At 61.3% G+C, this 18,046-nt stretch overlaps 1 protein-coding gene across 1 annotated transcript; it reads right to left on the bottom strand.

Annotated features, from left to right (window-relative positions):
• Positions 1-12,990: 12,990 nt before the first annotated feature.
• On the bottom strand, positions 12,991-16,158 carry JKF63_06557 (uncharacterized protein; the record flags this gene model as incomplete). Its single annotated transcript, XM_067902506.1, has 2 exons — positions 12,991-13,929; positions 13,963-16,158. 2 exons carry the CDS (start codon positions 16,156-16,158, stop codon positions 12,991-12,993), a joined length of 3,135 nt encoding a protein of 1,044 aa, XP_067757923.1.
• Between the last annotated feature and the right edge of the window lie 1,888 nt (positions 16,159-18,046).

The following is an 18,046-nucleotide window of genomic DNA, read 5'->3' as shown; positions in this document are numbered from 1 at the left end:
TTTAGAAAAAACCAAAGGCACAGGGGGCACACGGTGCAGCGGCGCTGACACACGCACACACACAAAAAAAAAAAGGGAGGGGTGGAGGCTCAACATTTGTACACATTCGAATTGTCCGCATGGGCGCAAGTCGGTCCGCTCGTCGTTAAGGAAATGTTTTTCATCACAGCGCTCCACGCAGCGACAGCTGCGGCAGTCCGCATGGCTGCTTCTTCCCCTCCCTTTCACCCAACACACACACACACGCAAATGACGGCAGTGCAGCCGGCAGCGGCGGATGCGCCAGCGAAGGATGCAGACGGTGACACGAGGCGATCAGGGGAGAGGCGCGGGACGTCGTCCCGGCCCCGAGTTGCTTTGTATCAATCACGCGGCGTCAGACGCGCACTACAACGGTTTGTCATCAGCTCCGCTCTCGCGCGCGCCTTTCTGCATCCCGCCCCCTCCGCCAGCCCGCACCCCTCAGTCCACACCCAGCCGGCGACGGCGCCGCTGCCCGGACTGTACATCGCACCACGTGCCAGTGGCTGGTTGCACCACAGCGTCAGCCGCTGTTATGCGGATTAACATCAAGACGGGTGTTCAGTGCACAGTGCTCTGATTAGGATCCGTTGAATGTCTTTCATCCTGCGCGGCAGCGCAGCCAGCACACACGCACAGCAAGCCGCGGGTATGCGGCAGGACTCTTGGAGAAGTAACACCCGCGGCGTCTCACTTAACGGAGCTGCAGCGGCTACGGTTCTCCTCGCACACTTCAAGTGGGGTGGCGCATGGCACATGGCGGCAAGTGCGCCACGTGCCACCACCGCAGCACCATCATCTCCATCTCCTGAAATCGAGGTGCGCCGACAGAGCAGCGTCGCACCCCGTTAGACAGAGATGTCGGACCGTTGCCCCTGTGTCCCGCCAAGCGCAGGGCACAGGGGGCACACGGTGCAGCGGCGCTGACACACACACACACACACAAAAAAAAAAGGGAGGGGTGGAGGCTCAACATTTGTACACATTCGAATTGTCCGCATGGGCGCAAGTCGGTCCGCTCGTCGTTAAGGAAATGTTTTTCATCACAGCGCTCCACGCAGCGACAGCTGCGGCAGTCCGTATGGCTGCTTCTTCCCCTCCCTTTCACCCAACACACACACACACACACACACACGCAAATGACGGCAGTGCAGCCGGCAGCGGCGGATGCGCCAGCGAAGGATGCAGACGGTGACACGAGGCGATCAGGGGAGAGGCGCGGGACGTCGTCCCGGCCCCGAGTTGCTTTGTATCAATCACGCGGCGTCAGACGCGCACTACAACGGTTTGTCATCAGCTCCGCTCTCGCGCGCGCCTTTCTGCATCCCGCCCCCTCCGCCAGCCCGCACCCCTCAGTCCACACCCAGCCGGCGACGGCGCCGCTGCCCGGACTGTACATCGCACCACGTGCCAGTGGCTGGTTGCACCACAGCGTCAGCCGCTGTTATGCGGATTAACATCACGACGGGTGTTCAGTGCACAGTGCTCTGATTGGGATCCGTTGAATGTCTTTCATCCTGCGCGGCAGCGCAGCCAGCACACACGCACAGCAAGCCGCGGGTATGCGGCAGGACTCTTGGAGAAGTAACACCCGCGGCGTCTCACTTAACGGAGCTGCAGCGGCTACGGTTCTCCTCGCACACTTCAAGTGGGGTGGCGCATGGCACATGGCGGCAAGTGCGCCACGTGCCACCACCGCAGCACCATCATCTCCATCTCCTGAAATCGAGGTGCGCCGACAGAGCAGCGTCGCACCCCGTTAGACAGAGATGTCGGACCGTTGTCCCTGTGTCCCGCCAAGCGCAGGGCACAGGGGGCACACGGTGCAGCGGCGCTGACACACACACACACACACAAAAAAAGGGAGGGGTGGAGGCTCAACATTTGTACACATTCGAATTGTCCGCATGGGCGCAAGTCGGTCCGCTCGTCGTTAAGGAAATGTTTTTCATCACAGCGCTCCACGCAGCGACAGCTGCGGCAGTCCGCATGGCTGCTTCTTCCCCTCCCTTTCACCCAACACACACACACACACGCAAATGACGGCAGTGCAGCCGGCAGCGGCGGATGCGCCGGCGAAGGATGCAGACGGTGACACGAGGCGATCAGGGGAGAGGCGCGGGACGTCGTCCCGGCCCCGAGTTGCTTTGTATCAATCACGCGGCGTCAGACGCGCACTACAACGGTTTGTCATCAGCTCCGCTCTCGCGCGCGCCTTTCTGCATCCCGCCCCCTCCGCCAGCCCGCACCCCTCAGTCCACACCCAGCCGGCGACGGCGCCGCTGCCCGGACTGTACATCGCACCACGTGCCAGTGGCTGGTTGCACCACAGCGTCAGCCGCTGTTATGCGGATTAACATCACGACGGGTGTTCAGTGCACAGTGCTCTGATTGGGATCCGTTGAATGTCTTTCATCCTGCGCGGCAGCGCAGCCAGCACACACGCACAGCAAGCCGCGGGTATGCGGCAGGACTCTTGGAGAAGTAACACCCGCGGCGTCTCACTTAACGGAGCTGCAGCGGCTACGGTTCTCCTCGCACACTTCAAGTGGGGTGGCGCATGGCACATGGCGGCAAGTGCGCCACGTGCCACCACCGCAGCACCATCATCTCCATCTCCTGAAATCGAGGTGCGCCGACAGAGCAGCGTCGCACCCCGTTAGACAGAGATGTCGGACCGTTGTCCCTGTGTCCCGCCAAGCGCAGGGCACAGGGGGCACACGGTGCAGCGGCGCTGACACACACACACACACAAAAAAAAGGGAGGGGTGGAGGCTCAACATTTGTACACATTCGAATTGTCCGCATGGGCGCAAGTCGGTCCGCTCGTCGTTAAGGAAATGTTTTTCATCACAGCGCTCCACGCAGCGACAGCTGCGGCAGTCCGCATGGCTGCTTCTTCCCCTCCCTTTCACCCAACACACACACACACACACACACACGCAAATGACGGCAGTGCAGCCGGCAGCGGCGGATGCGCCAGCGAAGGATGCAGACGGTGACACGAGGCGATCAGGGGAGAGGCGCGGGACGTCGTCCCGGCCCCGAGTTGCTTTGTATCAATCACGCGGCGTCAGACGCGCACTACAACGGTTTGTCATCAGCTCCGCTCTCGCGCGCGCCTTTCTGCATCCCGCCCCTCCGCCAGCCCGCACCCCTCAGTCCACACCCAGCCGGCGACGGCGCCGCTGCCCGGACTGTACATCGCACCACGTGCCAGTGGCTGGTTGCACCACAGCGTCAGCCGCTGTTATGCGGATTAACATCACGACGGGTGTTCAGTGCACAGTGCTCTGATTGGGATCCGTTGAATGTCTTTCATCCTGCGCGGCAGCGCAGCCAGCACACACGCACAGCAAGCCGCGGGTATGCGGCAGGACTCTTGGAGAAGTAACACCCGCGGCGTCTCACTTAACGGAGCTGCAGCGGCTACGGTTCTCCTCGCACACTTCAAGTGGGGTGGCGCATGGCACATGGCGGCAAGTGCGCCACGTGCCACCACCGCAGCACCATCATCTCCATCTCCTGAAATCGAGGTGCGCCGACAGAGCAGCGTCGCACCCCGTTAGACAGAGATGTCGGACCGTTGTCCCTGTGTCCCGCCAAGCGCAGGGCACAGGGGCACACGGTGCAGCGGCGCTGACACACACACACACACAAAAAAAAGGGAGGGGTGGAGGCTCAACATTTGTACACATTCGAATTGTCCGCATGGGCGCAAGTCGGTCCGCTCGTCGTTAAGGAAATGTTTTTCATCACAGCGCTCCACGCAGCGACAGCTGCGGCAGTCCGCATGGCTGCTTCTTCCCCTCCCTTTCACCCAACACACACACACACACACACACACACGCAAATGACGGCAGTGCAGCCGGCAGCGGCGGATGCGCCGGCGAAGGATGCAGACGGTGACACGAGGCGATCAGGGGAGAGGCGCGGGACGTCGTCCCGGCCCCGAGTTGCTTTGTATCAATCACGCGGCGTCAGACGCGCACTACAACGGTTTGTCATCAGCTCCGCTCTCGCGCGCGCCTTTCTGCATCCCGCCCCTCCGCCAGCCCGCACCCCTCAGTCCACACCCAGCCGGCGACGGCGCCGCTGCCCGGACTGTACATCGCACCACGTGCCAGTGGCTGGTTGCACCACAGCGTCAGCCGCTGTTATGCGGATTAACATCACGACGGGTGTTCAGTGCACAGTGCTCTGATTGGGATCCGTTGAATGTCTTTCATCCTGCGCGGCAGCGCAGCCAGCACACACGCACAGCAAGCCGCGGGTATGCGGCAGGACTCTTGGAGAAGTAACACCCGCGGCGTCTCACTTAACGGAGCTGCAGCGGCTACGGTTCTCCTCGCACACTTCAAGTGGGGTGGCGCATGGCACATGGCGGCAAGTGCGCCACGTGCCACCACCGCAGCACCATCATCTCCATCTCCTGAAATCGAGGTGCGCCGACAGAGCAGCGTCGCACCCCGTTAGACAGAGATGTCGGACCGTTGTCCCTGTGTCCCGCCAAGCGCAGGGCACAGGGGGCACACGGTGCAGCGGCGCTGACACACACACACACACAAAAAAAGGGAGGGGTGGAGGCTCAACATTTGTACACATTCGAATTGTCCGCATGGGCGCAAGTCGGTCCGCTCGTCGTTAAGGAAATGTTTTTCATCACAGCGCTCCACGCAGCGACAGCTGCGGCAGTCCGCATGGCTGCTTCTTCCCCTCCCTTTCACCCAACACACACACACACACACACACACGCAAATGACGGCAGTGCAGCCGGCAGCGGCGGATGCGCCGGCGAAGGATGCAGACGGTGACACGAGGCGATCAGGGAGAGGCGCGGGACGTCGTCCCGGCCCCGAGTTGCTTTGTATCAATCACGCGGCGTCAGACGCGCACTACAACGGTTTGTCATCAGCTCCGCTCTCGCGCGCGCCTTTCTGCATCCCGCCCCTCCGCCAGCCCGCACCCCTCAGTCCACACCCAGCCGGCGACGGCGCCGCTGCCCGGACTGTACATCGCACCACGTGCCAGTGGCTGGTTGCACCACAGCGTCAGCCGCTGTTATGCGGATTAACATCACGACGGGTGTTCAGTGCACAGTGCTCTGATTGGGATCCGTTGAATGTCTTTCATCCTGCGCGGCAGCGCAGCCAGCACACACGCACAGCAAGCCGCGGGTATGCGGCAGGACTCTTGGAGAAGTAACACCCGCGGCGTCTCACTTAACGGAGCTGCAGCGGCTACGGTTCTCCTCGCACACTTCAAGTGGGGTGGCGCATGGCACATGGCGGCAAGTGCGCCACGTGCCACCACCGCAGCACCATCATCTCCATCTCCTGAAATCGAGGTGCGCCGACAGAGCAGCGTCGCACCCCGTTAGACAGAGATGTCGGACCGTTGTCCCTGTGTCCCGCCAAGCGCAGGGCACAGGGGGCACACGGTGCAGCGGCGCTGACACACACACACACACAAAAAAAAGGGAGGGGTGGAGGCTCAACATTTGTACACATTCGAATTGTCCGCATGGGCGCAAGTCGGTCCGCTCGTCGTTAAGGAAATGTTTTTCATCACAGCGCTCCACGCAGCGACAGCTGCGGCAGTCCGCATGGCTGCTTCTTCCCCTCCCTTTCACCCAACACACACACACACACACACACACGCAAATGACGGCAGTGCAGCCGGCAGCGGCGGATGCGCCAGCGAAGGATGCAGACGGTGACACGAGGCGATCAGGGGAGAGGCGCGGGACGTCGTCCCGGCCCCGAGTTGCTTTGTATCAATCACGCGGCGTCAGACGCGCACTACAACGGTTTGTCATCAGCTCCGCTCTCGCGCGCGCCTTTCTGCATCCCGCCCCTCCGCCAGCCCGCACCCCTCAGTCCACACCCAGCCGGCGACGGCGCCGCTGCCCGGACTGTACATCGCACCACGTGCCAGTGGCTGGTTGCACCACAGCGTCAGCCGCTGTTATGCGGATTAACATCACGACGGGTGTTCAGTGCACAGTGCTCTGATTGGGATCCGTTGAATGTCTTTCATCCTGCGCGGCAGCGCAGCCAGCACACACGCACAGCAAGCCGCGGGTATGCGGCAGGACTCTTGGAGAAGTAACACCCGCGGCGTCTCACTTAACGGAGCTGCAGCGGCTACGGTTCTCCTCGCACACTTCAAGTGGGGTGGCGCATGGCACATGGCGGCAAGTGCGCCACGTGCCACCACCGCAGCACCATCATCTCCATCTCCTGAAATCGAGGTGCGCCGACAGAGCAGCGTCGCACCCCGTTAGACAGAGATGTCGGACCGTTGTCCCTGTGTCCCGCCAAGCGCAGGGCACAGGGGGCACACGGTGCAGCGGCGCTGACACACACACACACACAAAAAAAGGGAGGGGTGGAGGCTCAACATTTGTACACATTCGAATTGTCCGCATGGGCGCAAGTCGGTCCGCTCGTCGTTAAGGAAATGTTTTTCATCACAGCGCTCCACGCAGCGACAGCTGCGGCAGTCCGCATGGCTGCTTCTTCCCCTCCCTTTCACCCAACACACACACACACACACACACGCAAATGACGGCAGTGCAGCCGGCAGCGGCGGATGCGCCGGCGAAGGATGCAGACGGTGACACGAGGCGATCAGGGGAGAGGCGCGGGACGTCGTCCCGGCCCCGAGTTGCTTTGTATCAATCACGCGGCGTCAGACGCGCACTACAACGGTTTGTCATCAGCTCCGCTCTCGCGCGCGCCTTTCTGCATCCCGCCCCCTCCGCCAGCCCGCACCCCTCAGTCCACACCCAGCCGGCGACGGCGCCGCTGCCCGGACTGTACATCGCACCACGTGCCAGTGGCTGGTTGCACCACAGCGTCAGCCGCTGTTATGCGGATTAACATCACGACGGGTGTTCAGTGCACAGTGCTCTGATTGGGATCCGTTGAATGTCTTTCATCCTGCGCGGCAGCGCAGCCAGCACACACGCACAGCAAGCCGCGGGTATGCGGCAGGACTCTTGGAGAAGTAACACCCGCGGCGTCTCACTTAACGGAGCTGCAGCGGCTACGGTTCTCCTCGCACACTTCAAGTGGGGTGGCGCATGGCACATGGCGGCAAGTGCGCCACGTGCCACCACCGCAGCACCATCATCTCCATCTCCTGAAATCGAGGTGCGCCGACAGAGCAGCGTCGCACCCCGTTAGACAGAGATGTCGGACCGTTGTCCCTGTGTCCCGCCAAGCGCAGGGCACAGGGGGCACACGGTGCAGCGGCGCTGACACACACACACACACACAAAAAAGGGAGGGGTGGAGGCTCAACATTTGTACACATTCGAATTGTCCGCATGGGCGCAAGTCGGTCCGCTCGTCGTTAAGGAAATGTTTTTCATCACAGCGCTCCACGCAGCGACAGCTGCGGCAGTCCGCATGGCTGCTTCTTCCCCTCCCTTTCACCCACACACACACACACACACACACACACGCAAATGACGGCAGTGCAGCCGGCAGCGGCGGATGCGCCGGCGAAGGATGCAGACGGTGACACGAGGCGATCAGGGGAGAGGCGCGGGACGTCGTCCCGGCCCCGAGTTGCTTTGTATCAATCACGCGGCGTCAGACGCGCACTACAACGGTTTGTCATCAGCTCCGCTCTCGCGCGCGCCTTTCTGCATCCCGCCCCCTCCGCCAGCCCGCACCCCTCAGTCCACACCCAGCCGGCGACGGCGCCGCTGCCCGGACTGTACATCGCACCACGTGCCAGTGGCTGGTTGCACCACAGCGTCAGCCGCTGTTATGCGGATTAACATCACGACGGGTGTTCAGTGCACAGTGCTCTGATTGGGATCCGTTGAATGTCTTTCATCCTGCGCGGCAGCGCAGCCAGCACACACGCACAGCAAGCCGCGGGTATGCGGCAGGACTCTTGGAGAAGTAACACCCGCGGCGTCTCACTTAACGGAGCTGCAGCGGCTACGGTTCTCCTCGCACACTTCAAGTGGGGTGGCGCATGGCACATGGCGGCAAGTGCGCCACGTGCCACCACCGCAGCACCATCATCTCCATCTCCTGAAATCGAGGTGCGCCGACAGAGCAGCGTCGCACCCCGTTAGACAGAGATGTCGGACCGTTGTCCCTGTGTCCCGCCAAGCGCAGGGCACAGGGGGCACACGGTGCAGCGGCGCTGACACACACACACACACAAAAAAAAGGGAGGGGTGGAGGCTCAACATTTGTACACATTCGAATTGTCCGCATGGGCGCAAGTCGGTCCGCTCGTCGTTAAGGAAATGTTTTTCATCACAGCGCTCCACGCAGCGACAGCTGCGGCAGTCCGCATGGCTGCTTCTTCCCCTCCCTTTCACCCAACACACACACACACACGCAAATGACGGCAGTGCAGCCGGCAGCGGCGGATGCGCCGGCGAAGGATGCAGACGGTGACACGAGGCGATCAGGGGAGAGGCGCGGGACGTCGTCCCGGCCCCGAGTTGCTTTGTATCAATCACGCGGCGTCAGACGCGCACTACAACGGTTTGTCATCAGCTCCGCTCTCGCGCGCGCCTTTCTGCATCCCGCCCCTCCGCCAGCCCGCACCCCTCAGTCCACACCCAGCCGGCGACGGCGCCGCTGCCCGGACTGTACATCGCACCACGTGCCAGTGGCTGGTTGCACCACAGCGTCAGCCGCTGTTATGCGGATTAACATCACGACGGGTGTTCAGTGCACAGTGCTCTGATTGGGATCCGTTGAATGTCTTTCATCCTGCGCGGCAGCGCAGCCAGCACACACGCACAGCAAGCCGCGGGTATGCGGCAGGACTCTTGGAGAAGTAACACCCGCGGCGTCTCACTTAACGGAGCTGCAGCGGCTACGGTTCTCCTCGCACACTTCAAGTGGGGTGGCGCATGGCACATGGCGGCAAGTGCGCCACGTGCCACCACCGCAGCACCATCATCTCCATCTCCTGAAATCGAGGTGCGCCGACAGAGCAGCGTCGCACCCCGTTAGACAGAGATGTCGGACCGTTGTCCCTGTGTCCCGCCAAGCGCAGGGCACAGGGGGCACACGGTGCAGCGGCGCTGACACACACACACACACAAAAAAAAGGGAGGGGTGGAGGCTCAACATTTGTACACATTCGAATTGTCCGCATGGGCGCAAGTCGGTCCGCTCGTCGTTAAGGAAATGTTTTTCATCACAGCGCTCCACGCAGCGACAGCTGCGGCAGTCCGCATGGCTGCTTCTTCCCCTCCCTTTCACCCAACACACACACACACACACACACACGCAAATGACGGCAGTGCAGCCGGCAGCGGCGGATGCGCCAGCGAAGGATGCAGACGGTGACACGAGGCGATCAGGGGAGAGGCGCGGGACGTCGTCCCGGCCCCGAGTTGCTTTGTATCAATCACGCGGCGTCAGACGCGCACTACAACGGTTTGTCATCAGCTCCGCTCTCGCGCGCGCCTTTCTGCATCCCGCCCCTCCGCCAGCCCGCACCCCTCAGTCCACACCCAGCCGGCGACGGCGCCGCTGCCCGGACTGTACATCGCACCACGTGCCAGTGGCTGGTTGCACCACAGCGTCAGCCGCTGTTATGCGGATTAACATCACGACGGGTGTTCAGTGCACAGTGCTCTGATTGGGATCCGTTGAATGTCTTTCATCCTGCGCGGCAGCGCAGCCAGCACACACGCACAGCAAGCCGCGGGTATGCGGCAGGACTCTTGGAGAAGTAACACCCGCGGCGTCTCACTTAACGGAGCTGCAGCGGCTACGGTTCTCCTCGCACACTTCAAGTGGGGTGGCGCATGGCACATGGCGGCAAGTGCGCCACGTGCCACCACCGCAGCACCATCATCTCCATCTCCTGAAATCGAGGTGCGCCGACAGAGCAGCGTCGCACCCCGTTAGACAGAGATGTCGGACCGTTGTCCCTGTGTCCCGCCAAGCGCAGGGCACAGGGGGCACACGGTGCAGCGGCGCTGACACACACACACACACAAAAAAAGGGAGGGGTGGAGGCTCAACATTTGTACACATTCGAATTGTCCGCATGGGCGCAAGTCGGTCCGCTCGTCGTTAAGGAAATGTTTTTCATCACAGCGCTCCACGCAGCGACAGCTGCGGCAGTCCGCATGGCTGCTTCTTCCCCTCCCTTTCACCCAACACACACACACACACACACACACGCAAATGACGGCAGTGCAGCCGGCAGCGGCGGATGCGCCGGCGAAGGATGCAGACGGTGACACGAGGCGATCAGGGAGAGGCGCGGGACGTCGTCCCGGCCCCGAGTTGCTTTGTATCAATCACGCGGCGTCAGACGCGCACTACAACGGTTTGTCATCAGCTCCGCTCTCGCGCGCGCCTTTCTGCATCCCGCCCCCTCCGCCAGCCCGCACCCCTCAGTCCACACCCAGCCGGCGACGGCGCCGCTGCCCGGACTGTACATCGCACCACGTGCCAGTGGCTGGTTGCACCACAGCGTCAGCCGCTGTTATGCGGATTAACATCACGACGGGTGTTCAGTGCACAGTGCTCTGATTGGGATCCGTTGAATGTCTTTCATCCTGCGCGGCAGCGCAGCCAGCACACACGCACAGCAAGCCGCGGGTATGCGGCAGGACTCTTGGAGAAGTAACACCCGCGGCGTCTCACTTAACGGAGCTGCAGCGGCTACGGTTCTCCTCGCACACTTCAAGTGGGGTGGCGCATGGCACATGGCGGCAAGTGCGCCACGTGCCACCACCGCAGCACCATCATCTCCATCTCCTGAAATCGAGGTGCGCCGACAGAGCAGCGTCGCACCCCGTTAGACAGAGATGTCGGACCGTTGTCCCTGTGTCCCGCCAAGCGCAGGGCACAGGGGGCACACGGTGCAGCGGCGCTGACACACACACACACACAAAAAGGGAGGGGTGGAGGCTCAACATTTGTACACATTCGAATTGTCCGCATGGGCGCAAGTCGGTCCGCTCGTCGTTAAGGAAATGTTTTTCATCACAGCGCTCCACGCAGCGACAGCTGCGGCAGTCCGCATGGCTGCTTCTTCCCCTCCCTTTCACCCAACACACACACACACACACACACACACACACGCAAATGACGGCAGTGCAGCCGGCAGCGGCGGATGCGCCGGCGAGGGATGCAGACGGTGACACGAGGCGATCAGGGGAGAGGCGCGGGACGTCGTCCCGGCCCCGAGTTGCTTTGTATCAATCACGCGGCGTCAGACGCGCACTACAACGGTTTGTCATCAGCTCCGCTCTCGCGCGCGCCTTTCTGCATCCCGCCCCCTCCGCCAGCCCGCACCCCTCAGTCCACACCCAGCCGGCGACGGCGCCGCTGCCCGGACTGTACATCGCACCACGTGCCAGTGGCTGGTTGCACCACAGCGTCAGCCGCTGTTATGCGGATTAACATCACGACGGGTGTTCAGTGCACAGTGCTCTGATTGGGATCCGTTGAATGTCTTTCATCCTGCGCGGCAGCGCAGCCAGCACACACGCACAGCAAGCCGCGGGTATGCGGCAGGACTCTTGGAGAAGTAACACCCGCGGCGTCTCACTTAACGGAGCTGCAGCGGCTACGGTTCTCCTCGCACACTTCAAGTGGGGTGGCGCATGGCACATGGCGGCAAGTGCGCCACGTGCCACCACCGCAGCACCATCATCTCCATCTCCTGAAATCGAGGTGCGCCGACAGAGCAGCGTCGCACCCCGTTAGACAGAGATGTCGGACCGTTGCCCCTGTGTCCCGCCAAGCGCAGGGCACAGGGGGCACACGGTGCAGCGGCGCTGACACACACACACACACACACACAAAAAAAGGGAGGGGTGGAGGCTCAACATTTGTACACATTCGAATTGTCCGCATGGGCGCAAGTCGGTCCGCTCGTCGTTAAGGAAATGTTTTTCATCACAGCGCTCCACGCAGCGACGGCTGCGGCAGTCCGCATGGCTGCTTCTCACAACCACCGGATAGTAGATACGTCTAGACGCCAAGAAGGGGTCTAGCGGGAAGAGCAAAGCCGCGCAGGTCGTGCCTCATGGAAACGAGTGAGATGCAAGGAATAAAACGCCATGCCACTGTGGTACGCGTCCAGAATCAGCATGTCACACAGTCGGAGAAGGTTGTGTTAGGGGGAAGTAGGTCGCGTGCGTGGCTGTAATGTGTATGTGTGTGTGTGAGTGTGTGTGTCGGGGCTTGGTAGAGATGAGGTGCAAGAAAGAGGCATGGAAAGAAGGGGGGTACTTAGAGGCTTCACTTTTGGAGGGCAGGGCAGCAGTTGGGAATAGGCGGTGGTGGGCTTTCCGTATTTTTGTGTTCGGCATGAGTTGAAGGACTGGTTCGGCGGTCCGCCAGAGGAAGTGTCGGGTCTTCGGAAGGGGGTGGCGGGTAGAAGAGGGGGGTCACAGGTGCCCTCTAGTCTATTGTGATTTGTGTAGCCATGCAGTGTAGGACAAAATGGTTGGTGCAATGCATGCGCAGAGGAGCAGATATACGCGCAATAAAGCGCTACGAAAAAAAAGGGAAAGGCGACACGGGAAGGAACGCAGGCCGCTGCGCTGCGCGCGCGCGTGTATCCACACAGATAAGGCAGTCTGCGTTTGATACAAGTGCAATGTCATTGACACCTGTGTGGTGCCCTCCGTTCCCCGCCTCCGAGATTTAGGAGCAGTCGTATTAGCAGTTCTGCTATCTATGGCAGGAGCGGCAGTAGTCAAATAGGGGTGTGTGTGGTGTGTGTGTGTGTGTGTTGTGAGAGAGACTGAAGATGGTCAGAAGGAGGGAAAGGGAAAGAAGGGGGGAAGAGCGCGTGACAACGGCGAGCGTGTGCCAACGACGATGACCAATCAGAAGGCCCACATGTGCGCTCCCCCGGTCGAAATTCGTATAAGCCCTCCCCCCACCCCCGTCACGCACACATACACACACACACAAACTGCCTGCACCGTCTCCTACTCTTCGTTGTCTGTCACCCCCCTCCCCTTCTTTCTCTTTCCTCAGGGGGTGGGAGGGGCGGTGCTACGTCCGTCTGGGTCTCTTCGCGATACAGTAGGTTGGAGGCGTTCACGTAAACATCTGCCCAACAGACGCGTAACACGCAGAGCCCCAAATCCTGCACAACCACGACACTGTCCAACGATGTCGGAGGTGCTGGAGGGGGTGAAGCTTTGACGTGGTGCTCCCCCGAGTGATCTTTGGGGTCGATCGTGTCCGTTTTGGGGGAGGCAGTGCAGTATTCGGAAGCCGCAGATGGCTTCAAAAAGGGAAACACGGTGGTCACGTGCGTCCGCGGCTCGGTCAGGTGAGGGCGTGTGGGCAGAGGGCTCTTCTCTTCTTTTCCTGTACACAGAGGGAGGTATCTCAGCCACGGCTTCCACCGCACTTCAAAGTTTTTGTGCTCCCCCGCTGTCAAGGTGGCCATCACGTCCAACGGAGGCGGCGGCAACGCAGGTGGTAGTGTCGGCGTTTCCCCATCTTGGTTCGCCAACACTGGTGAGGCGAGGTTTTCGCGGCTTTTCGAGTGCGCTGCGCAGGAGGACACCCTATGCTGAGAATAGGGCCCGGCATTGTTCAGCGGTCTCTGTTTGGGGGCTCTGTTGCAGCGTGTAGCTTCGCTGCAGGATTCGAGGATGGAGGTGACACAAGCTGCACTGAGAGGTATGGTGTGCGCCAATGGTTTCTTCAGCTGGACGCCAGGCGGTGAGGCAGCGGAGGGGATAGGCGTGCTGCTCGAGGTGGCGCGTGAGGCGGTAGGGACAGAGCGACTTGCAGACTCCACAACACCCAAGTTGCCCAGTGTTTTGCAAAACGGATAGGCCTTCCTCACTCGATAGTCGCCTGCACGGAGAAGGCATCGATCCGTGGCTGGCGGCTCATCAGAAGCGCAGAGGCCGCCATTTGAGCAGTCCTTGGGTGCGTTCGATAGCAGTAACGTACTTTCCAGAGAGAGAGTGCGGCCACCGCTACTAACGAGCTCTGCGCGCCGCGCGCCACTCTTGTCGCACTTGTGCACCTCTACACCATATGGCAGAGATGGCAATGACCTCTCTGCTGACGGGCCAACACAGGATGAGCTGTCGTGCCCACGACGTGTCGCATGATTGGGGGAAAATGGTGTCGCTGCACCAGTGGCAGTGCTTGGGCGGCTTGCCTCTAGCAGGGCTGTCAGCACTGCACGTGAGATGCGGCTGCCTTCTCCCGTAGGCGCTGTATCCTTGCCTTCATAGTCCTGTGTCACTTCCTCCACTCCTTCCGCGTAGGTGAGCTCACCCTCTTCACTCATGCCAGCGCCGCCATCAGCGGTCTCACTGCACAAAGCGAGTGCTGAGGGAGGAGTGGGTGCCTCCCTCTCGGGTGGCATGACTAAGGGGCCAAGGAGGGAGTTGTAGTCCCTGCGTGACCACACCGCAACGGACACCAATGAGGGATTGATGTCTTCCCTGCCACCGTTGTCGAGGGGGACGGCGGAGTCACACCGACGGCAGTGGGGCGGTGGACTTCCACTTTGCAGCATCAGTCGCACGCATGTCCGCAAAATCTCTGACACTGTCGGGTGGCAGAAGGCTGATACGGAGCCCTCTTGAGTGGCGACACAGCTCCGGGTTGCGTGGATTTTGCCGCCGCCGCCGCCGCCGCCTCCGCTGCGGACCACGTGGCTCTCATCCGTCGTCGTCGAGGTTGTCGCGGGGTGTGCGGGGGTATTCGCGAAAATCGTATGGGCATCATAAAAAACACTCAACTGCTCCCACCAAGCAAAAGAGGAAGAGGAGGAGGGGGTTGGCGAGCGGGGGTCTTCGCCGTTGTCGATCGAGTCTTCCCGGGCAGCTGCTGCGTGCTCGACTCGTCGTAGCACCTCCAGCGCAGCTTTGACTTCAATAAAGAAAAGCACCGCGCGGTTTGCAGACGAAGGGGGCGGTTGATCTGGTGTACCTGCACCTGAATCCTCAGCATGGTTCAAAACGTCCTGGAGAGAAAAGAAGGTGTTCACTGTCGCCGTGGCAGTGTCGGGCACAGGGGTCCACTGCAGCTCGAACGTCTGGGCCTCCGTAGCGGAAATGGAGGTGCAGTGGTGGTCATACGTGACCGGCTCACCGCGTCTCATTGATCGACGTGGACGACGCAGCAGGGGCGCGACAGGTGCCATTCGGAGCACGTACACCTGCGGCGGCATGATGGAGGCCTTTTGTGCCATATTCAAAGGTGTCGAGGTCGCTGACGTTGGCCTGGAAGGGCCCGGGCAAGGTCCTGCCACGCCAGCTGCTGCCCTGGTAGTGTTGACGGGAGGCGGTGGAACGCGGCACTCTTCCTGAAGAAATGATAGCAACCGTACGACCTCCTCCGCAACTGCTAAAGGCTTGACATCGCTCCCGCTCCCCGGCTGCACAAACGTTTCGGGTGAGCTCTGCCGAGACTTTTCCTCCACCCGGCAGTGCGGCCTTTGTTTGTGCATCTCACGCCGCCACCAGCGAGGTGCGTCATGAAGGAAAAAACCTGTCCACCACTCTTGCATCGGCACCGACACACTCACAGCTGGCGGTGGTGGCAGCCAGGGCAGATGCTGCGCCGTCGCTGAGGATGGAGCAAGCGTCGTGCTGGGAGAGGCCTCCCCTTTTCGACTGCAGAGGCAGCGCTGCGGAACATCCGCGATGGATTGGGGTATAGTGTAGTGGCTGCGCAGAGAGTCCGGCAACTGCCATGACACCTGTGGCATGCTTGGTGTATCCATCGGCGGCGATGTCGATGAGGGGAGGGCACGAGGTGCGTGCGGGCTGCAGATCAGGGCCAAACGGATCCACCCCACCTGTTGCGAAATGAATGCAGAAAAAAAAGGGTCGTTCTCAACCTGAGATACAACCGCCTGCGTCACTTGCATATCGCAGCCCTGCCCCGAAGGTGGCTGTGTCGTCCAGGGGGGCCACAGGGATGGAGTGGCCGACTCGGACCTCGGGGAAGGACAAGAGGACGCGCGCGAAGCCTTGGCGGCGTCTCGAGCCCTTGCGGCAGCGGCATTGTAGATGCTCAAGTCCAGCGGGGCACCCGTGAGGAGATCGTAGTTGGGATACCGCACCAGCGCCTCTCGGTGCGAGCTTGTAGAGTTTCTGCGGGGGTGGGCGCCGGCGCCAGCACGAGTGACCATCGAGGATTTCACTTTGGGGCTCGTAACAAGCCATGTCTTTCGCAAGCGCAATATCCACTGACTACAGCCCGATACCGGTGGCGCTGGCGTCTCACCTTTAAACTCCGCTGGTGCAGTACGTGTACTCCCACCGGCGTGCTTCGAGACCTCATACAGGTTGCTGGACAGCCCGCGCCTTGAGGTGTCCGGAGCAGCCCTCCCTCCTGAGTGGCCAGACGGGGAGCCGATTTTGGCATGGCCGTCATTGTGCTTGAGGACAGGGGTAAGTGTTTGATGGACACCACAACCATAACGCCAGCAGCTCGGAAGCCAGAACCGCGGATAGGAAGAGTTTGATATCTTCGAAACCGTCGTGACTGTCGCTGACTGACCCGCACCCTTACTGCTACCTGTGGCACGCTGTGTACTAGTCGTGCCGCACATCGCGTCGAGAAGCCGCTCCTCCATCTCTGCAACCTGCACATCTGTTTCTTCCACCCAACACCGTCCGTTCCACACGAGATGCACCAGGGGTGATTTGGCAAGCTGAAGTCCCCCAGCGGGCACAAGTGACGACGACGACGACGACGACGCTGACAAAGGCGCAGCGCTGTGGCTGTTGTGGGCAGCCGGTGCAGTCGCCACACCATTCAGTGCGTGCTGGAGTTTCACCTGCAAGACAGTGGTGCCGTCCATTTGCATCAGTGGCGTACGCTCTGCGTACATCTCAACCGGCATCCCATGCACGGCCGTGTTTGGCGGGAGCCAGTTGGGACCGGTTAAGTCCGGTGAGACGGACCCCACACCGGCTCCGTACGCCTTCTCAGCCATGAGGGCCACCACCGGCATGCCTTGACCACATTCCACGATGGCAAATGACCGCAGAGCGAGCGCCGAGGTCTCGGCGCACGCTTGCGTGTTGCTGTACTCGGTTAAAGGCCGCCATGCCTCCCCGACCGCGCGGGTGCCGGGGGCACGCTCTGCACTGGGGGAAGTAACTCCACTGCCCTGGACCTCGCATTCTGCTTTGCTTTGCGTGAGAGGGGAGGGCTTCGCTGTGGCGACGACGGTGCTATGGGATTGCCCTGCCACCTCACTATCAGCACCTGCCGTGAATGGGGAGACGTTCCATTCTCTTCTGCGCTCGCCATACTCTCTCTGGACGTCATTCGATGCCAGCCGTCCTCGACACACTACCTCGTTGTGAGCCTGCATTGCCGCGTCTTCCAAGGAGCGGGTGAGGCGCGTGCCCGCCTCACACGGCAGGGTGGCGATGTCGCCTAGCAGCAGCTGCAGCGCGGCGGCGCTACTACCAGTACCGACGTCACTGTGCGCAATTCGAGCGCTCCCCAGGGACACTGCCGCTTTTCCTCCTTGTGACACACCCAGACTCGTGGTGCCACCGTTGATTGGCAAAGGAAGCAGATCGCATCGAGGGAGGCTTTGAGGAGACCCCAGGCGCTTGCGGTCGTCGTAGAAACCGGTAACCAAGGGCACAGGTGGGTAGGCCGCCTGCAGGGCTGACTGCATTGACCAGCTGCAGAACGCCCCATCTGCTTCATGCGCCGTATCGTTGTTATGGTCCATGGAGAGGGTCCTCAACTCGACAAGCGGTTCTCTTGTCGTATCTCGCCCATCCCAACCCTTCGAGTTTCGGGGTGCCCCCAATTTGGATGCACGAGTGGCGGCAGCCGGCCTTGTCACAGAAGCTGCAAAGGGCCTGCCATGCGCAACCGCGCCGATGTGAATCCGCCCATGAACGCCGCGATTCTGTCTGAAGCAAGCGCGCATCGGCGAAAGGGACGACGAGAAGGTAATGCACAGGTGTTGACGTGTCTCTCTGTCTGTCTGTCTCTGTGTCTGTGTGTGACACTAATGGAATCCCCTTGCCTATGTGAGTGCAGGTAGT

This window comes from Porcisia hertigi, chromosome 18 (genome assembly GCF_017918235.1).
Source record: "Porcisia hertigi strain C119 chromosome 18, whole genome shotgun sequence".
In the NCBI taxonomy this organism is placed as follows: domain Eukaryota; phylum Euglenozoa; class Kinetoplastea; order Trypanosomatida; family Trypanosomatidae; genus Porcisia; species Porcisia hertigi.
Note: the sequence above shows the minus strand (reverse complement) of the source record. Positions and strands in the feature narration are given on the sequence as shown.